Source organism: Crotalus tigris, unplaced genomic scaffold (genome assembly GCF_016545835.1).
Source record: "Crotalus tigris isolate CLP2741 ecotype Arizona unplaced genomic scaffold, ASM1654583v1 scf7180000024437.13266115, whole genome shotgun sequence".
NCBI classification, from domain to species: Eukaryota; Metazoa; Chordata; class Lepidosauria; order Squamata; family Viperidae; genus Crotalus; species Crotalus tigris.
The window spans coordinates 3,118,942-3,139,885 of NW_024100606.1; the positions used below are offsets into that span (position 1 = coordinate 3,118,942).

General features: G+C 36.9%; 1 protein-coding gene across 9 annotated transcripts in view; it reads left to right on the top strand.

Annotated features, from left to right (window-relative positions):
* PLCD3 (phospholipase C delta 3) overlaps positions 1–20,944 on the top strand; it is a 92,652-nt gene that overhangs the window by 52,950 nt on the left and 18,758 nt on the right. For 8 of the 9 annotated variants that reach the window (XM_039331383.1, XM_039331388.1, XM_039331385.1 and 5 more), the window contains 5 exons: positions 4,562–4,763; positions 5,914–6,058; positions 8,306–8,458; positions 15,836–15,952; positions 19,942–19,977. In XM_039331383.1, the coding sequence (XP_039187317.1) occupies positions 4,562–4,763; positions 5,914–6,058; positions 8,306–8,458; positions 15,836–15,952; positions 19,942–19,977 (653 nt within the window). The remainder of the gene's footprint in view (positions 1–4,561; positions 4,764–5,913; positions 6,059–8,305; positions 8,459–15,835; positions 15,953–19,941; positions 19,978–20,944) is intronic. The other variant, XM_039331384.1, reaches the window with a different exon arrangement.

Below are 20,944 nucleotides of genomic sequence, written 5' to 3' on the forward strand. Positions count from 1 at the left end.
TTTCCTTGAATATTGTACTATATAAAGTAACAAACAGAGGAAATAGCGCAGACCAAATAAAGGAAATGGTCTAGTTAGTAAAATACTCCAGGTATTTACTTTTAAAATTTAAAAAGAAACTTGATAAGATGTTTAATATATTTTATTATACAAGCGAACCAAAATTGAGGTATGGCAAGACTGCCTTGCACTTTTTTCTATTGTAGAGACAATATTGGTGCTGATGTAGCAGTCTGGCTTGAGTGGCATTCTTGCTGCCATTTATGCAAATACTCTTAGATAAACTCAGCCCATAAATCAACCAATCTTTAATGTTTTGTTTATAACTTAAATTGACTGTATTATTTAATAACATTAACAATAAAATTATTTTCAGCAATATAACACTAGAATCTTCCATGAGCTGAGCTTGTCTATTTATAGCTACATGTATTTTCCTTTGTGTTACTGCCATTGTCACCTTTGGAGATTTTTATTTTTTTATTTTATTTTTTAAAAAATATATCCCAGTATAGTTTATAGACCTGGAATTTTCTGGTTGTCATATCAGAAATACTTATCAGCACTGAATCAGTTTATTTCTTCATTTTACATCCAACAAGAGTCAAATAGGTGCTACTACCTAGATGACAAAACAAATGAGGGGAAAGAAGAGCCACATAAAAAATACAGTTGTTAGCTCTAGTATTTCCTCTTTACTCTTAGAAAATTCTAGACACCCTTGAAATGGAGAAGCAAAGAAGTCACCTTTGCCCAGCTCCTTAACTCAGTCCTAATGCTTCAGGGTCCCAGATTATGTAACATGTATGGTTTATAGTAGGGATGTCAAACTCGCAACGTGATGTGACGTGTTGCAATGTATCGCGGGTTTTTTGCCATTGCTGGCAATGGGGTAGACGCAGTTTCGCTATAATGCATCCAGCCCATGGGCCAGCAATTTGACATCCTGGTTTATAGGATTATTTATTCCCATAATTGCTTTTCTCTGGAACTTTGGTTGGTACAACAGTAAATCAAGCAAGTTTAGTTTTGGTAGCAGTATACAATCAATGTCCATATGTACCTACAGAAGAGATTGTTATACTTAACAAGGAGTGTAAGAGATAAAGAGGAGTGTCTTCTTGTAAAAATGTCAACTGAAACAATCTTTTAGATGGCCCTAGATCTCATATTTAACTCCCAGTTGGCATCTTTTCTGAATGCGACTTATTGGTATTTATTATGTATTCTTCAGTTGATCTAAAACAAATTAAAACTGGACAATTATACCTGTATTTACATTAAACAGGAATTTTTGTACACAGCTAAATTCTCTCTTCTATACAAGGAAAAGTGCAAGAGCCTGATTCCTCCTTCCTGCACTTGCTCATCCTTGTTTTTCTTCTATCTTCAGGTTCTACTTTGAAGAAAAAAACTTTCAAAGCCATTCTATGGCTATTGTTGTCTTTTACTTTTAATCTTTTACAATCAGAACAGCAAAAGATTTTATGACATTTTAATTAACTTTTAACTTTTGGTTCATTTTCAGCTCTGCCAAAAATATATATGTAACTGCAGTCTTGGGAGATACATTTTTGGAACTAATTTTATCTTTTCCATGTCTAATTTGAATTGTGATTCAATGTCCAGGGTTGCAATTATAGTACGATATAAAGTGTTTGTATTATGGGTCAGCAACAACTCTACATTATTAAAAGCTCCTATTCTTTCCTTGGTTTCCTTCTTCTGTTTCTTTTGAAATTGTTCTTTTTTCACTTTGAACTCTAACCCTTTCTTCAGATTTTGCTGAAGATACTTGTTTCTACCTCTCTTTCTTAGAATTTTCTCCTGCTATTCTGTCTTGCATTCCCAGGTGCCTATCTGATTTTTCCATTGGAATATTTATTGAAATGTAAATTCTTTGAGGCCAAACTTTTAATATCCTCCCAAGCCCTCCTCTCTTTGTCGTATATTGACAATGACACTTCCAGCCCCAGTTTTTTGACCATACCTGAACCTTTCTCTGGGATTCTGCTCTCTTTCCTTTGACATGAACATTTCAGTCTACTGCCAAAGAATGATGTTTTAGTTTTCAAAGGATTACAAAAAATAGTTATTTATCTGTCTCTAAGCAGCCATAACTATCTTTGCTTAAACCAAAGTTTCTCAATCTCAGAAACTTTAAGATGTGTGGACTTTAACTCCCAAAAGTCTTAAAGATATTAAGATTGAGAAACATTGGTCTAGACCAGTGGTTCTCAACCTGTGGGTCGGGACCCCATTTGGGGTTGAACGACCATTTCACGGGGGTCGCCAAACAAGGCTGTCCCCATTTTTTCTCCCTTTGGCCACGCCCCTGGCACCCGGTGATGTATAAGTGGTTGGGGGTCACCACAACATGGGGGACTGTATTATGGGGTCGCGGCATTAGAAAGGTTGAGAACCACTGGTCTAGACGATGTATAGGCTGGCACTGGGCTTGCAAGTCTACTTCAAGGCCCACCAACAAATTGAGATGCAAAACAACAGCTTGTGGATATATTTTAATATTAGGGAACAAGAATATTTCAAATATATTCAACCAAGGAGTTTGTTTTTGATACCAGAAACAAGAATATCACTAGGAACCTTAGCCCAAGGTGTACCAAGATACCTAAGCATTTTTTCTGCTCAGAAATACAGGCCTTTATCCTATTACACAAAGAAGTCTATGAATGATTTGTCATCGCAGTAGCTTAATTTAGAGTGCAAGATAGCTTGGGAGCCAGAAATTCTATTCTAAAATCAGTTATATCACTTAGAGATATGCCTTTTATATCCAACCTTCCTGACTACAAAGGATATTCTTGGTGCTTTCTGAGCTTGGTTGTTTTCTTGCAGACATTTCATTACCAAATAAATATTCTTTTCTATCAATGTCTGTGCAAGCCTGAAATCCCAAGCCAATATAAAGCAACATTTATGAATTTATAAACTTTTATTAATCTGTCACAACACTTTCAACAGAAGCCAGAATAGAGATAGAGGTCAGAGAATAAGAAAAAGTTGAAAAGATAAGATAGAGTTTCAGATATGTAAGCTATGTCAGAGGTGCAGAGTTGCTTCAAAGAGGCTGAAGATAGAAAACTAGGGTCATGCAAGAACAGACTGCATGTTAAGAGCCAAAGAAGTCCACAAAGCTCACTCCAATAGTTAAGTCAAAGGTCTGATTATAGAATACGGGGTAGGAAGTGATGGGAAGCAGGAGAGTTGTTCCCAACAAGGGGAGGTAGTCTAGAGGATGCTCAGAGTTTTGGACTTTGCTTAATTGGACTAGTTGATGTCCCCTTCTCTTGAGGAATCACAGATATGTGCTCTCAGTCCGCTTTAACTGGTGATATGATTTAGAGCTCGGCAGTCTTCCAAGGCTGAATTAGCAGCCACTTGTGCAGAATCTGATTCACAGGTTACAGAATGCTTATAGCTTTTTCCTTTACAGGCTAAGAATTCAGTGGCTCTCCTCAGAATCAAAGGAATCCATAACACAACGTATTTTTTTTGCTTGTTTGTGATTCACCTCTATATATTGATATTAACTTAGTGTTCTTTTGAGAAAACTGTTTATTTGCCAATATTCTGACTCTTCAAATTACAGTGCAAATCTTCAATCTCAACTCTTACCTCTGATTTTTTTTCTACATAAGCTTCTCAATCTTATCTTTAGGGCTTCCACATCCTTTCTATTTATATCCTGTTGTTGTCAATCTGTACCCGTCTTAGCCACTAAAGGACCTGCTCCAGCCTCTGAAAGTCTATTTGCTTTCTACTCCTAATTTCTCAATGTTACCACCTTTAGTGCACATACTAAAATAATTGCAGATTATTTTCCTGTTTACTGCTGTTCCATTCATTCTTCATTCACTTTCATCTCATCTATGTATGCCAGTTATGAGACTGTGAACTTCTTTGGGGAGGGATCTTTAAACTTGTTCTTGGTAAAGCTCCATTTGTTGTATGTAGATGGCATTGTATAAATAACAATGTAATATTGCCCTTGAGTCTTTGTAAAGTTATCATCCTTGTGTAGCCACAAAAATAGATGTTTATTCCTCAGAAGATGGTCTATTATGGATGATGGCTGCTGAACATAGATATTATCTTCTTCATTCATCTCCAGAACAACATCCATGAGATGATACTGCCTTTCCTTTTTTAAAAAAGTGGAGTCCTTGATGGTTTTATCACAGTATTAAAATATAGTACCTTACAATAAAACCAATGCAATTGTTTTAAAAGATTAAACTAAAAACAAAACAACAACAGTAAAAAAGTCATTGAGAAGGGAAAAAGTTAGAAGTGCACATTCATTTACAAGAATTTACTATGATTTTTTGGTCCTTCACTTTCTCCTTATCCTTCAAAAAGTGGATTGAGGAGGAAAAAAATGAGATTACATCACATTAGCATTTTGCTAGTTGCAGGGAGAGGGAAAGAATGAGATACAGTTTGGAGTTTATACAACAGTATCTTATGAAATGTATCTGGTCAACCTGTTTCATGGATTGTGGTCAAACCTGCTTCACCAACTGTCTCTATTCCACAGCCAGGCAACACAATCTCATGATGCTGGATGGTTTCACAATGTACTTACTATCTTCAGCGGGAAACATCCTTAACCAGGCCCATGCTGGGATCTATCAGGATATGAGCCAGCCTTTATGCCATTACTTCATCTCTTCCTCCCATAATACCTACCTAACAGACAATCAGATTGGAGGGGCCAGTAGCACTGAGGCATATGTTCGGTAAGAAGTTTTCATGATCCAACTGTGAACAACTATAGCCAGTGTGGGTCATATTGAAAAACGTGATAGAAAAGGAGGTAGCAGAGTAGGTATCGTTCTCAGAAATCCACAAACATCTAATTGAAAGCAAGTCAAAAGGTCATATATTTGGGGGCAGAGGTGGGGAGGAAGATCCTATCATATCCTGAGAACTGGTAACCACCTGTTATGAGTTTTTAATCTATGATTCATAGAAACTGAAGGGGAACTGGGTGAGCAATGGATTAGGAGAGGATAACTGGTTAATGGGAATGGGTGTAGTTTGAATAGAACAAGATAAACAAGGCCATGGCAAGATGACAGAAAAGAACAATTAGACTGGTATCTGAGGAGGAATTGCCCTTTCCATCTGTTTATTCACTTTTCTGGCATCAGGTGGTTCCATTAATTAGGTAGCATGTAAACTTATTATTCACATTCATAATATTCTCAACTGCCCTTGAGTGAACAGTTTAGGGGCCATTTTTGAACAGAATATAGTGAAGAGCAGATATGGTCAGCAGATATTATTTGTAATTTTTGTGAATTGAAGTATGCAGGAACTCTCTGGGAGTTCTGGCATCAGATCCAAGCATGTGACTCCTTGTAACAACCAGAAAAAATATTGAATTTGGCCAGTTCAACAGGAGAATCAGATTACATATTATAGAAAGTCCAATGGCTCACATAATGTATAACACAAAATATAAACCATTTCTTTTACATCACCTGCCCAGTCTGACTACATTTCCTCAGCTTGATCCTCATTTGTCTGATCTGGAATATAATCTTTGTTTAATGAATATTGCATAAAAATAATTGAACTACAGTTTCTATATTAATTGGTTTGATTATGCTACCCGGCATAGCCCATTGCTTTTCCTAGGCTGTCTTGTGTATCTATTTATATAATTTTAGATGTGGGTGTCTCTTCAAAAGCACATATAGTTTCACATATTCTAGATTTGCTTTAGAAGCTTTAGAGAAGCATCTTGATTGCATGCATACCAAACTGAACATCTTGAGTATTGGAATGAAAACTATAAATTCTTCTGTTTTTTACCTCTATCCATCCCAGTTACATTTTTGAAATGCAAAATCTATTTCTTTATCCTTTTTTCCCCATTGGCAGGGCATTAATGAAGGGGTGCCGTTGTGTGGAGCTTGACTGCTGGGAAGGTTCTAATGGAGAGCCCATTATCTACCATGGCCATACTCTTACCTCCAAGATCCTCTTCCGGGATGTAATTGAAAGCATTCGGGACCATGCCTTCAAGGTAGACTAAACTATAATACACGTTTTATACTTGAGATCTTCTTTTTTAGTTTTAATGTCAGGGGCAAACAACCAGAACCACTCATAGATATTTTATTGTTGATCACCTATATTACAGGAATCTTACCAGACTGCCTGCCTTTTCTTGGGAAGTGGCAGATATAGACCTAGAGTTTGATCTCAGATGTTTCCTGTTCTAACCAATCCTAAGCTGGAATGTCTGTTTATTACCCTAAAGAACCCCTCTCTCCTTTAGCCAGTGATTCCACCACATTTAATGATATCATTATTCATATGCTATATTATTGATTAAAGCAATAGCTGAAGTAAAAACATTCTTGATTTATATATGATATGGCCTAGATATTTTATTAGAAGAAGCATTATTTGTTATGTGAAACAAGAAAAGTTTTCAATAGAGGCTTCCCAGCACTCCTTATCAAGTAGCATTATATTGTTTATATATTGGTAATGCAACAGTCATAATACTCCCTGTATTGTTAAATGTCCCAGAATTAAATTTTAAAATGTATCAAAGATTGGTTGAAAGCTTATGAGATCTTTGGGATGCCAAAATCTTAAAAGATCTGGGACATTAAAAAAAGATTTTGAAAATTTGCAAGCATTTTAATATATCTAATGGAGATAGCCTCTAGTTTCTTTGTTTCATTCTCATTTCCTAATAAATTGTCAAGATGTTTTCAAAATACAACTTTATTCAAGAACCATCCAGAAAAGGAAGAGTACTTCTAGGATGGTGTCTATGGAGATTCTCAATCATCCAGGTCATAGTTATACCAAAAGTGCTTTTTTTTTCAAGAGGCAACTGGACATTTCGCTTCTCATCCAAGAAGCTTCTTCAGCTCTGACTAAATGATGGGGAATGGAAGGAGTTATACTGGTCACTTGCATTCTTTTAGAGAGTCATTGATCCACCTGGAGGTTTATCTGTGTCGTCAGGGTCACCTGAGTAGTGCAAATGGCTGTGGAGCCTTTTTGAACTGTTGAAAGGACTGTGTTGTGGATTGAAGATAGATGATGTCATATCCCTCCTCCTCTGTTGAGAAAGGGCTGTTCAATAGACAGCCCTCTCTCAACAGAGGGGGAGGGATACGATTTGCACGATTCAGGTGACCCTGATGACACAGATAAACCTCCAAGTGGCCTCAATGATTCTCTAAAAGAATGCAAATGAACAGCTGTCTGCAAGGTGTATAAATCCTTCCATTCCCCATCATCCAGTCAGAACTGAAGAAGCTTCTTGGATGAGAAGCGAAACATCTTCAAAGAAAAATGGGAAAGTCCAGTTGCCTTGTAAAAAAGCATCTTTGGGATTCTAGGATGGTGCTTTGCCACCTGTTATTTTAGTAAATCCTTGTATTTGAAAAAATTTAACACCATATATTCTTCTAGCCTAATTGTACAACTGTTGATTGATAAATTCTTTGCATAAGGTAAAATAAGGTTTTTCATGTACCCTCCACTCAAAATTTTTAGGACCTTAAAAATCAACCTAGGAGCAGAATTGTTGTGAAATGTTTTGAATCTGTGGGTCAAAATAATTGTATAAATATCATAACATATTTACTTTGGCCTGTAATAGCAATAGCACTTTAGCTTATATATCACTTCCTAGTGGTTCACAGCCCTCTCTAAGTGATTTACAGAGTCAGCATATTGCCCCCAACAATCTGGGTCCTCATTTTACCGACTTCGGAAGGATGGGTGCCTGAGCCGATCAGGATCGAACTCTTGGCAATCAGTAGAATTAGCCTGCAATACTGCATTCTAACCAGTGCGCCACCACAGCTCCATACAAATCAAATATTTAGGGCCTTCTGGAAAATGAATTGATTTATTCTTCTGGAGTACCCCTATATACTGTCCAGAACATCCCATGAATTTGAGAAAGCTGGCAACAAGATTTATATATACAAATGCACTTGGTTGTCATGTATTTTCATAGATACCATCAGTTTCAATAGTTGCATAATAAATAAATATCAGCAGCTATTTTGTTTCCCACTGTTGAGACATATCGAGGAAATGTTTACGTGCTGTTATTTTTATTTTATATTGCTTGTAAAACTAAAGATCCACAACCTACATGAAAAAAATGGCAGGTTTGTATAAAACTATATCCAGAAGTTCTCTCTGAACTAACAGGAAAAAATAGTTGCTATAAACAATATTTGAAAAGGGCTGCTGTAGAGAAATTATATCTTCCAATCCTACTTTATATCCCCAGCACTCTTCCTATCCTGTGATTCTTTCTCTGGAAAACCACTGTGGCCTGGATCAGCAGTCTACAATGGCCCATCACCTGAAAACTATTCTAGGGGACATGCTGTTGATCCAACCACTTGATGGAGACCTGTCTAAGCAACTGCCCTCACCAGAGGTAATATAGTTTGCCTCTATTTTCATTATATAATTGTCCAGCATTGCATAGGTGGGTGATCAACAACTTTCCTAGTAATCTACAGGCTATGCAAACCACATTGAGAATCATGAAGGGAGTGTAATTTGATGAATAGGAAACTGGTCTTTCTACGCTCTAGAACAAGAAGCATGTATTTGACAAATCAGCATTACTTTGCAGCCATGGTCCGATTTGTATTTGTACAATATCACTATCCCAGAAATTTGAGGGACTAAGAATTGCACATTATCAACTTCTATCATTTGCAGTAACTGCACTATTTTACATGTTTATTCTATATTTTTTAGTTCTTTTTTTATACTCAAAATGAATTTTTATGTTCTTAACTGTCTAACAATATCACACCTGAAATAGTGTTTTGTGGTGGGATTATACGACAAATAAACAACAGTTTGGTCTAATGGTTAAGCTTAGAAAATGGGGGACCGTGAATTCAGCTGGGTGACTTTGAGCTAGTCAGCCTGTCTTGGCCTAACTCACCTCACAAGGTTATTGTGGGAAAAACAGGAGGAGGAAATTGTGTTGAATATATTTGCTACCTTGAGTTGTTTATAAAAATAATAAAAGTGGAATATAAATAAATAAATGTTTTATTTTTCATGCCATATTGGTACTTCACAAAAAATGTAAAAGTTTGCCAAATTAAGTGAAGAATAATAGCAGCGCGAGTTATACTTTTGCTGATTTAAGGATGTAGGAAATCACAATCCCTTATTCAGCTAATTAAGATTATTAGGAAGGCTTGAGGGAGTTTCCGGATGACGTTGTTGTCCTAGACCCTGGGACACAAACTCTCCGTGCCCAGGGTCCGAATTTCTGTCGCTGGCAGGCCCATTAGGGCTGAATGCCACCCTGGAGGGGTGGCCACCGAGAGGTGAATTCTTTGAGGAAAGGGAGCTGGCAATAGCCAGCTCCCTGAACTAAAAATAGCCTCTGGAACCGGCGAGAGAAAGGCAGAGAGCTTTGCGTCTGCTGCCATCTTCAACAGAACATCGAAGACAGGAGTCAGCTGTTTAAGGAAACAAGCAACTGATCCGGGTGAGATGATATTAGTTTTTGATGCAAAGTGGACTCTTAAGAAAATTTCCTGCCTTTAACAATAAGCTGGAAGCCTAAGGGGAAGAGGAGGAGGGGATTTTTTGCTTCTCCCCCCCTCCCAAAAAGCAGCGGTTTCAACCTTTTAAAAACTTTTGAAAATCCTTTGAATTGAAGCTATATCGAAGGAACCAGCTTGTCTCATTATAGAGGAGAACAAAGACCTATTATTATTCTAATTGGGAAAAGCCACATTAACTGCTCTTTCTTAGAACTTTTTGGAACGGGTTAGTTTTGTGTATTGACTGATGGAACTTTCTTTCTTTCTTTTTTACTTTCTCCCTAAGTAAACGATGAGGGAAGAAACAGCATCCCCTCGTGGTTATTTTTGCAATTTCTTTCCTTTGTTTTCCTGCTACACTATTTTTTTTATTATACTATCTTTGTTGATATAGCTGTGGTGTTTGGCTCAATGTCCAGACACTTGGCTGACTGCCCAGACATTCCTACCTCGTTTGAAGATTACTAAGAGAGACTGCTCTCTATTTTTGGGGGGTTTTTTTGTCCTTGCTTGGTGTTTGATTCCCTTTTTGGATTGATTTTATTCTCTTTAAAATAAGGGAACCATAGAAGAAGGTTTTTTTATGTCTACATTTGGATTATAAATCAAATATTCTTTTTTTCTTTTTTTGTCTTTTTTGTTCTTTTTTATTTGTTACTCTTTTTTGTCAGCCTTGTTGTGTGGATATAAACATATTTTTCATCTTTCTTCTTTTTCTATTTGCTTTTTTTTTGCGCAGAGATCGGCTATCCCTTTTTATATTTTTTCCTATTTTTTGATATTACTATTGCTGGATATTTTTATTTTTACTTTTATTTTTTTCTAAGGGTTTTGGATTACATATGTATTTTTGGGTTTTTTTAAAATCTCCTCTCCTTTGAGCTTTTTGGTGGAATATAAGTGGCCATCGGGCCCTACCCTTGGATTACAATTAATTGGGCCATCCGGCTTGATGTTGGATTATAAATAAATACAATAAATACAATAATCAAGATGAGTGTTTCAAACTTGGCGAAAGGGGCAAGGAAGGGACCCTCTGCTCCTGCATCAACCTCAGTTAGTCCAGTGCTTCAAAAATCGATTACAACCTTTTTACAGCTAGACATGCAGCAGAAAGATATGCAAGCCATTCTCCAGGCAATTATGGATTCTAAAATGCAAATGAAAAAGGATTTTGAAGACTCTAAAATGGAAATGAAAAAGGATCTTGAAGACTTGAAAAATGATCTGCTTAAGATGGATCAAAAAATGGAATCCTTTCAACAGGCAATGTCAGATACTCAACAACGAATGCAAAATATTGAAGACAAGTCAGTAGTAGTAAACCAGATATTAGAGGCTCTCCAAGATGAAAATCAGAGATTGGCACAATCTAACGCAGAGCTGGAAGAAAGTATGGCAATGATGGAGTTTGAACGCACATCATATTTTCTAAGATTCCAAAATGTGATAGAAGAGAGTGATGAGAACTTGTTACTATTGATAACTGAGTTATTGGCGGACTTGCTTGGAATGGAAATGGATCAAATCAAAAGAGAAATTGATCAAGTCTATAGAATGAATTCAAATTATGCAAGAAGAAATATAATGCCTAGGGAAGTTCATGTTAGATTCAGCAAAAGAGCAGTACGGGATGAGATCCTGAGACTAGTGAGGGACCAACCTCTGAAATACAAAGATAAAGATTTGGTAGTTCTCAAACAGATCCCAAGAAGAATTAGAGAAGCTCGAAGAGAATACCAATTCTTAACGAGGAAATTAATCAGTAAAGGAGTGAACTTCAGATGGTTGATCCCAGAAGGACTATTAATTTTTGGGACACAAAAAGATATAGATTGAACACCCCACAACAAGCAGAGGACTTCTTTAATAATCATAGAGACTTCTTGGAGAGAGGTGAGGCAGAACCTAAGAAATCAGAGGAAACGACTGCAGGAACATCGAAACAAATGGAGGAAGAAGCACCTAAAAAGAATCAACCAGAGGAAGATGTGAGACCTAAAGATCAGAGACAGATAAGCTCTCCTAGAAAATTGAGATCTCGACACAGCTGAAACTATGGAGGAAATTCGAATTCTTTCAATAAATATAAATGGTCTTAACTCCATCAAAAAGGAGTAAAATATTTCATAGACTACAAAAACTAAAAATGAATATAATTTGTCTCTAGAAGACACACATTAAATTACAACATTCTAGAATACTTGAACAATCAAAACTTGGTAAACTTTATTTTTTCTTGATATCACAAAAGAAAAGAGGGATAGCTCTATATGTAAAAGAAAAGAGGAATCCAAAACAAATTTATGCTGATGAAGAGGGAAGAATACTGATGGTCGGGATTACAGTACATGGAATCAAAAAAAAATATTGATGGTTGCGATATATGCTCTCAGTGAGAAGCAAGATCAATTTTTTCAGCAATTATATGATAAACTGGTGGACTTAAATTACCATAGCTTGTGTATACTTGGAGACTTTAATGCAATTGTTGATCCAGTATGGGATTATAAAAGTTATAAACAGGAGAAAAAAGGAAGTAATATTCTACCTAAATCCTTTCTAAGAATGAAAGATGAACTTTGTATACAGGACATTTGGAGAGAGATGTACCCGGAAAAAGCACAATATACTTTTTATTCTAGTAGACATAATCGTGGTCAAGAATTGACATGATATGGACTTCTTTGGACTTAAAGGCCATGATACAAGAAATTGAAATAGAACCTAACATTTGGGCAGACCATAATTCAATGAAAATGACCTGGAAAGGACTTAAGAAAAGACCGAGATGGTCCTTGAATAAATCAATATTGAAAGAAAATGAGTTTTTACAATTTGCAATAAAAGAAATGGAATTCTTTTTTAAAGTCAATAAAAAAGAAGAAACCTCTATTCAAATTGTATGGGACATGGCAAAAGCATATTTTAGAGGTTTGGCCATAACTTATCTTGCTAAAAAGATTAAGGAAAAGAAACTTGCTCAACATAGATTGAAAGAACAACTTAGTATGTTGGAAGCTGAATTACAATCAGACCCTCAAAAGAAAAAGTTGAAAATACAAATGGAACTATTAAAACATAAGTTAAACTTACATGAGACAAATACAGTACAATGGCGCAACAGATTAAAAGGTCCAAACAGAATTTTTTGGAAAATGCCAATAAACCTGGGAATGGCTGGCATATAGATTAAAAAAAGAAAGAGAAAAAAGATTAATAAGTAAGCTACGGGATACGGATGGTGACCTACAGTGTCACAATGACTTAATGAAAAAAATTACGAAGGAGTATTATGAGACACTTTATAAGGTGGAGACAGTTTCTAAAGATGTAATTCAGGCTTATTTAAAAGAAGCAAATCTCCCAAAGGTTCCTGAGAATATGTGTTAGAGGTTAAACGAGAATGTTTCAATGATGGAGATTATAGAGGCAATAAGAAAGCAAAAGAAAGATAAAACACCAGGACCTAATGATCTTCCTGCTGAATTCTATGTAGCGTTACAAGATACTATAACTCCAACTTTGAAAGACGTATGTAATGACAAAAATACCAGATTCATGGACTGAAGCTAATATTACTTTGATACCTAAGAAGATACTGGTCATTCACTAATTAAAAATTACAGACCAATATCGCTACTAAATGTGGATTACAAAATCTTTGCTGCAATAATGGCAGAAAGAATGAAAAACTTTTTGAATGAATTTATACACTAAGACCAAAATAATTTCCTACCAAAAAGACAGATAAAGAACAACTTGAGGATTATTTTAAACATCTTGGAGTACTATGAAATCCATCCAGGGAACCAGATGGCACTTATATTCCTTGATGCACAAAAAGCCTTTGATAACTTAAATTGGCAATTTATGTTTCAACAACTTCAAGAAATGGATTTTGGTGAAAATTTTAATACAGCAATTCAAGCAATTTATAAGAAACAAACAGCAAGAATACTTTTAAATGGAGATTACACAGATGTATTTGAGATTTAAAAAGGCACTAGACAGGGATGTCCGTTGTCTCCTCTGTTGTTTATTCTTACATTAGAGGTTCTGGCAAGAAGTATCAGACAAGATACAGAAATTAAAGGTCTGGAGATTAAAGACCAGAAATATAAACTACAGGCCTTTGCGGATGACTTGGTCTTCATTCTAGAGGAGCCATTGCAAACAGCTGATAAACTCTTGCAGAAAATTGAGAAATTTGGAGAAGTGGCTGGTCTGAAAATAAACAGGGAAAAGACTAAAGTAATAACAAAAAATTTAACAGACAAACAAAAAATTCAACTCGCTAAAATGACAAATCTTCAAATAGTTAAAAAAGTCAAATATTTGGGTATTTATTTAACGGCGAAATATACTACACTAAAAGAAGATAATTATGAGAGATTAATGAAACAAATAAAAATAGACTTGGAAAGATGGGAAAATCTTCAATTATCACTTCTAGGAAGAATAGCGACGGTTAAGATGAACATTCTACCAAAGCTAATTTTCCTATTTCAAACAGTGCCTATTAAACTTACTAAGAATTTTTTTGACGATTTAAATGCAATGATTTTAAGATTTATATGGCAAAAAAAGAAAGTGAGAATCAAATGTAAATTGTTACAAGAATCTAAGGATAGAGGGGGCTTTGGACTTCCAGATTGGAGACTTTACTATCAAGCAGCTATTTTGCTTTGTCTTAAAGAATGGATTGTATTGAGAAATAAAAGATTGCTTTATTTAGAGGAACATGACCTTCAGTTAGGTTGGCATGCTTTTATATGGTAACGAGAAATCTAAAGCACATAAGTACTTTCAAAATCATGCGATAAGAAATGTACTACTTTCAGAATGGGAGAAAATTAAACATAATATATATATGAAAATACCTGAGTGGCTTTCAACAATGGAAGCATTTGCTTATCCAAATCTGATTAATTATGACAAACTGGTTAGTTATAAAAACATTTTAGACAAAGAGGGAAAACTTAAGGACAGGCAAACTTTACAACTACAAGGTATTGACTTGACATGGTGGTCTTATTTGCAAATTCAAACAAGATACGAAAAAGATATAAAATCGACAGGTTTTTACAAAGAACAGAACCCATTAGATAAAATCTTGTTAAAAACAGATGAGAATTTGATTAGAAAACTCTATAAATTTCTTTTAAACTGGAAGATGGAAGAAGAACAAGTGAATGAAACAATGATAGTATGGGCAAAGAACTTTGGACATTCTATAGATTTGGAAGACTGGCAAAAACTTTGGGATAAAAATATTAAGCTTACAAAAGCGGTAGCATATAAAGAAAATTTATATAAGATGTTTTATAGATGGCATATGACACCAGTTCGCTTAGCGAAAATGTTTAAAAATGTTTTGGATATTTGCTGGAAATGTAAACAACAGCCAGGCACTTATTACCATGCCTAGTGGATATGCCCTATCATTAAGAAATATTGGTCTAAGATCCATAGATGGTTGGAAAAGATGATGAAACTACAGATAGAATTGTTTTTGTTAGGAATATTAAGACCTAATTATGGTAAAGAGAATGACTACTTGATATTGCATGTTTTAACAGCAGCAAGGATAGTATTTGCCCGATTTTGGAAAAATGAGAATTTACCATCTGACCAGATTATAATTACTAAAATTGTACACTGTGCAGAAATGGATAGACTAACATTAAAAATGAAAGAAAAAGATGATTCAATTTATTTTAGAACTTGGGAAAAATTTTATCAATGGTTAGAGACAAGTTAGAACTTGAAGGATTCAATATTTTAGAATAGATGACTGATTTTTAATTGAGTTCTAACTAGCATTTTGATGAAATGATTATTTTTCCTGATTTACTGATTTTCAGTACTTTTGATTGTTAGGATTTTTTGAGATTTTATTAGCAGTGTTTACTTAATAGATCAACGTATTTGTTTACCTATTGTTTTTAATATGTTATAGTCTAAGCTTCGGTAAAAATGGTTAAATATGATATTTACTCATTATTATGATTCGGACAGTAGCTTGTTTGTTGAAATATGTGATTGTACCTATCCTTATTTTATCCTTATTCTCTTCCCCTTCCCCTTTCCTTCCACCCCTCCCTTTACCATATCTGTATTGTTCCTATTTTTCCTTATCTATATAAACTTAATAAAATTTTGTTAAAAAAAAAGATTATTAGGAAGGTTTTATTGTAGAGCTAAGTTTATTGGTTTTTCTTTCCCAAACCTTACAGCAATTGAAGGGGAAGATATTAGTGAAGGGGAAAAAACTATCAGAGAACAAGACTGATCCAAGAGTTTACTTGATCTCCAATCGTGAGGAAGAAATGCAGGAGGAAGAAGATCAGAGGGTGAGGTTTAGATCCGTGTTTCTGAAGGGGTAATTAAGAGAGTATTAGGGAAACCTCTAAGGTGGATATTCTGTAAAAGCAAACCAATACAATTCAGTGTCAAGAATGCAGCTGAAGTAGGACTGCTGAAAAGAAGGTGCAAGTAGAGTTCTCTGGGTCCCAAGATAAACTTCTCAAATGGGACAGACTTTAAACGTATCTCAACTTCCTTGCTTACATCTAACTGTTATCTGGATTTTTGCAGTCCAGATATTGTATCATGTAGCCAAATGTGTCAAAAGCATAAGGTAAAGAATGATCCTTTTAGGGAAACTCAACAGCCCCCTTCCCCCTCAAAAAAACCTCAATGCTGCAGTTCTAAGATCACTGTCTCCCTGCATTTGCTATATTTATGCTATTGAGAAAGAAGGAGGCTACAAAAGTACTGAATATTCTTAGTGGAGATTCACAAACATCTTTTCTTCCCCCTGCCCCCACAAATAGCTCAATAAAAATCAAGCATGATTTATAGCCAGAGAGTGATGAGGAACAGAAAGCTCACAATTGGGTGAGATAGAAAGGAATACCCAGAAGAAATCAGGCTGGAGTTCTTAACAGAGCACTACAACAAATTAGACATTTCACTCTTGTTTCTTTGGAAGAGTTTATGTCATCAGATGAGGGTATCTGTCAACGCTGTTAATATAGGATATTATTGCTTTAACAAGATATGCAGAACTGTCTGGTATTTTTAGGGTTAATTCAGATGACAGAGAAAGGGAGGAGATTTATAAGGAAAGCCCGGGAAAAGGAACGGAAGTGAATCTTTGCCCTCTGGGCTAATTGGAAGATGTGACTTATGACTGCAAAATAAGGGAGGGGTTTAGCAAGAAAAGTTAGACGTAAGCAAGAGAAATTCAGATTCTGGCATCCATCCATGACGTGCTGTCATTCTGTTACACTGTTAATAAATGCTTTTAGGATAAACAAGGCCTGGAAGTTCTTTGAAGTGTTTCATTAGTCGGAACCATGACATCATGCCAGAATCTAAAACCTTTTCAAACAACTGGGGATGCATTACCCCCACCTCTTTCTCCTAGGCTGGAGTGAGAGTAACAGAGTTCAGGAGGAGGATAATCTATCATAATAAACGGGAGTTTGTTGAATACAGCCCGGCAGCTGCTGATATCCCAAAGGGAGAAGTAACAAACAGCATGCTGTGGGAAGATGAATTTTGGCAGACAAATGCAGGTCGGTGGACAGAGAATGGACAAACTGCCACTCAAAGCCTGGGTGAGTTACTGGAAATATTTCAAACCCCAGAGGAGAGAGACAGAAATCCACTCCTGCAGAGGAAAGCTTGCAGCCCCTCCATTGCAGATCAGAAAGCCTTTCAGATCCTGTCTTCCCCTGCCAGGGACTCCAACCCTGAAGAAAGAGGGAATCCCAGTCTGAGGCCTCTGCAGTAATGGGAAGTTTGGCAAACCCAGCAGGCAGATGTTCCACGACCTCTGAACTTGCCACAGCTAATAGAGGCCTTGAAACAGCTTGGGGTGGTACAGAAGCCAGGAGATCAGCAGCTGGTGGGAGAACGGCCACAGCAAGGAGATTGGCCACAGCCCCCAAACGTGCAACCCCTGGGCATAAATCTGCAGCCAGGATGGGGCCAGCATTAAGGAGATTGGCCATAGCCCCCAAACGTGCAACCCCTGGGCACAAATCTGCAGCCAGGATGGGGCCAGCACCAACAGCTACTGTAGGGGCCCCAACAGCCTATAATTGCACCACTTTTCAGAGCAACCTTCGATGGGGACTCAGAGAAGCTGTTTTTTTTTTTCCTCAATCAAGTGCGCTCTCATTTGAATTGTTGGGCCTATCTCTACCCAGACCCAGGGGCCATGGTGGATGTGATTGCGTCCAATCTAGAGGGAGAAGCGTCCAAATGGCTGAACAATTTATACAATGAGCAAGCCCCCGAATTGGAGAACCCCCACCTTTTCCTCCTAGGGCTGAGAGAAAGATTTGAGGACCCATCTATTGCTCTTAAAGCAGGAAAACAAATCCACAAAATAAAACAAACCGGCAGGCCTGTCCTGGTGTACGTGTGAGAGTTTCGCAAGATAGCAGGTCGAATAGAGGCGTGGCCACAGCAGTCCCTAATCCATCACTTCATTGAGGGATTAGACGATCGCCTCCCTCAGGCCTGCATCTATCGAGCAGTACCTGATCAGCTGCAAGAATGGTACCAGGCAGCGGTGAAGCTAGACGTTCAGCTCGCCCGCTATAAGAAGCCTCCCCCACCTGAATCTGAGCAGCAGCCAGAGCAACCCAAACAACAATCACCCCCACAAAACCCTCCGACTACTGCAATGGCTGAAAGACTCAGGCCACCTGCAGGCCCATCAATTAAGTGTTCCTAGTGCGGACAGAAGGGACATCGAGCAGCAAACTGTGCGGTCCGCTACCCCCGACTGCAGAGCACATCGGAACCAGTGGCGAGAAGGAAACCTTATCGGGGCTCCACTTTAAGATCTCCCCCGAAGAAGGCACCTGGGCCCCTTGTAGTTGCGGGACAGACCCACTATGAAGTGAAACGTATTCTTGACTCTAGAATTTTTAAAGAGAAATTGTAGTACCTAGTACAATGGAAGGGATACCCGTTGTCTGAAGTCACCTGGGTGAAATCCAGTGAAGTGAAAGCTGACAAGCTCGTCAAAAGGTTTCATGTGAAATACCCCAACAAACTGAAAACTAGTCATTAACATATGCTTTTGTTTTCATTATAGGATCTGTCCTTTTTGTAAGGGGGGCCGGATGTCAATGCTGTTAATATAGGATATTATTGCTTTGACAAGATATGCAGAACTGTCTGGTATTTTTAGAGTTAAATCAGATGACAGAGAAAGGGAGGAGATTTATAAGGAAAGCCTGGGAAAAGGAACGGAAGTGAATCTTTGCCCTCCGGGCTAATTGGAAGATGTGACTTCTGACTGCAAAATAAGGGAAGGGTTTAGCAAGAAAAGTTAGACGAAAGCAAGAGAAATTCAGATTCTGGCATTCATCCATGACGTGCCGTCAATCTGTTACACTGTTAATAAATGTTTTTAGGATAAACAAGGCCTGGAAGTTCTTTGAAGTGTTTCATTAGTTGGAACCATGACTACACTACAACAAATTAGACATTTCACTCTTGTTTCTTTGGAAGAGTTTATGTCATCAAATGAGGGCATCATTTCTTCTGAATTAAAATGGAAAATTGGGGTCTTCTGCCCAATTTTTCCTTTTAAAAATGTTAGAGCTGAATATAAATGGGGTAGTCAGCTGCAAGCCAAAAAACAACCATCATCATCTCAGGTTAAACAGCTTCTGTACATTTAAAGTATTCTTTCACTTAGGACTTTTCTGTAATTCAATGGTCCTTGTTTTCCTAAAATAGAGAAAATAGTAAAAAAACCTTCCTTTTGGGCAAAGTCTACATTAAATGCTTCAAACTGGGGACTGCTAGCAAAATGCATCAGTTCCGATGATTCTTTGGAGTGTTTGTATGTATAGGACAATATGTGCCAGTGATGGGTAAACTTTTTGAAAAAGATAATATATGTTTGTAATAGTGAGTTGACTGTTGACTAGCAAAAGAGTCTTTCTTTCATACAATGTCTACTTTATTTTTGGAATGCAGTGCCAAATTTGTGACTAAATAAAGAGCAAAAAGGACAAGTAGAGAGAGAATAAATCTAATAAGAAATTATTAAGTTATGATAGCTGTATGGAAGCAAGATCAGAGGTTAAAACTATATTAATAAAATGTCCTGGGAACAAACCTGAGGAGATGCCTTCATGCTTTTTAGTTGTCTTCCAGAAGCATCTGATTGACTGTTGTAGGAAGCAAGATCCTGCATTATTAGTAAAATCCAATAAAATTGCTTAAACTCTTCCTCTAGAAAATATAACTAAATGTAATTTTATACACACAGAGATCTTTTAATTTCTGTTTCTGCTTCTTTCTTCAGTTTACATCTTCTTTCCAGGAAATCAGACCTTTGCAAGTAAGTATTCCTTCCTTCTTGGAAGAATCCCAACATAGCTGGTAAGTGTGACGAGCAAGCAAGCAATATAGTCTCTTACCTATCCATACTCAAATGTAGCCAAATTTGAGGGTATCTTATTCATCTTGGTTGATGATTAAAATATTGTGATAAAACAAGTGAAGAGAAAACTGTCTTCTTCCTTGAAACCCTTTGTTGATGACCGTTCCAAGTGTAGAGGGATAGGTGTTCTATAAAGATCATAACATAACCATGCTGAAAGAAAATAGTCCAGGGAAAGAGAGGTGCTATTTTCACAGGATGCTATGCCCTACAAACATAATATCCACAATTGCTTTTAACTGCTTTTCATGATGATGTCATCATATGCCACTGCAAGAGCATTTGCTGGTAAGGGAAGTTTAACATCCAATTCAGGACCCAGGAATTTCATTCTTTGTGCTAAAAGGGGCATGCCAACTGCTGCTGTGCTACAGTGTCACCACTACAGATAGGTTGGTGTTGGACCAAGAAGTAGTATCTTCAAAAGACCTCATCTTTGTGGTAAATACATCCTTGCATGATGACTTAATAATGCAGCCTTATGAAAAAAAAAAGAGGAAGATTCTTTCAAGTTGAACCTTACTTTTGGTTCTCTCAGCTGTGTAGCTTATGTGTTGGTTCTACAGAAATTTTCATTTTTCAGATTTTTCTGAGATTTTTTGGTCTCCTGGGCAGGAAATTCCCAGTCTCCTGACCAAATATATTTGGGACCACTCTGCTTAGTTTCTGAGATCTGTCAAAAATTGGCTAAATACTGTACTGCCACTGAGGCAAACCTATGTAAGTAAGTCCACATATGATTTAGCTAGATTTTCTAACCCCTGAAAGAGATCCCTAACGTTTTGAGCACCAGGGACTGGTTCTGTGGAGAGAGTTTTTTTCGTGGACTGGAGGGGGTGTGGTTTTGCGTGCTGTCTGCATCCTG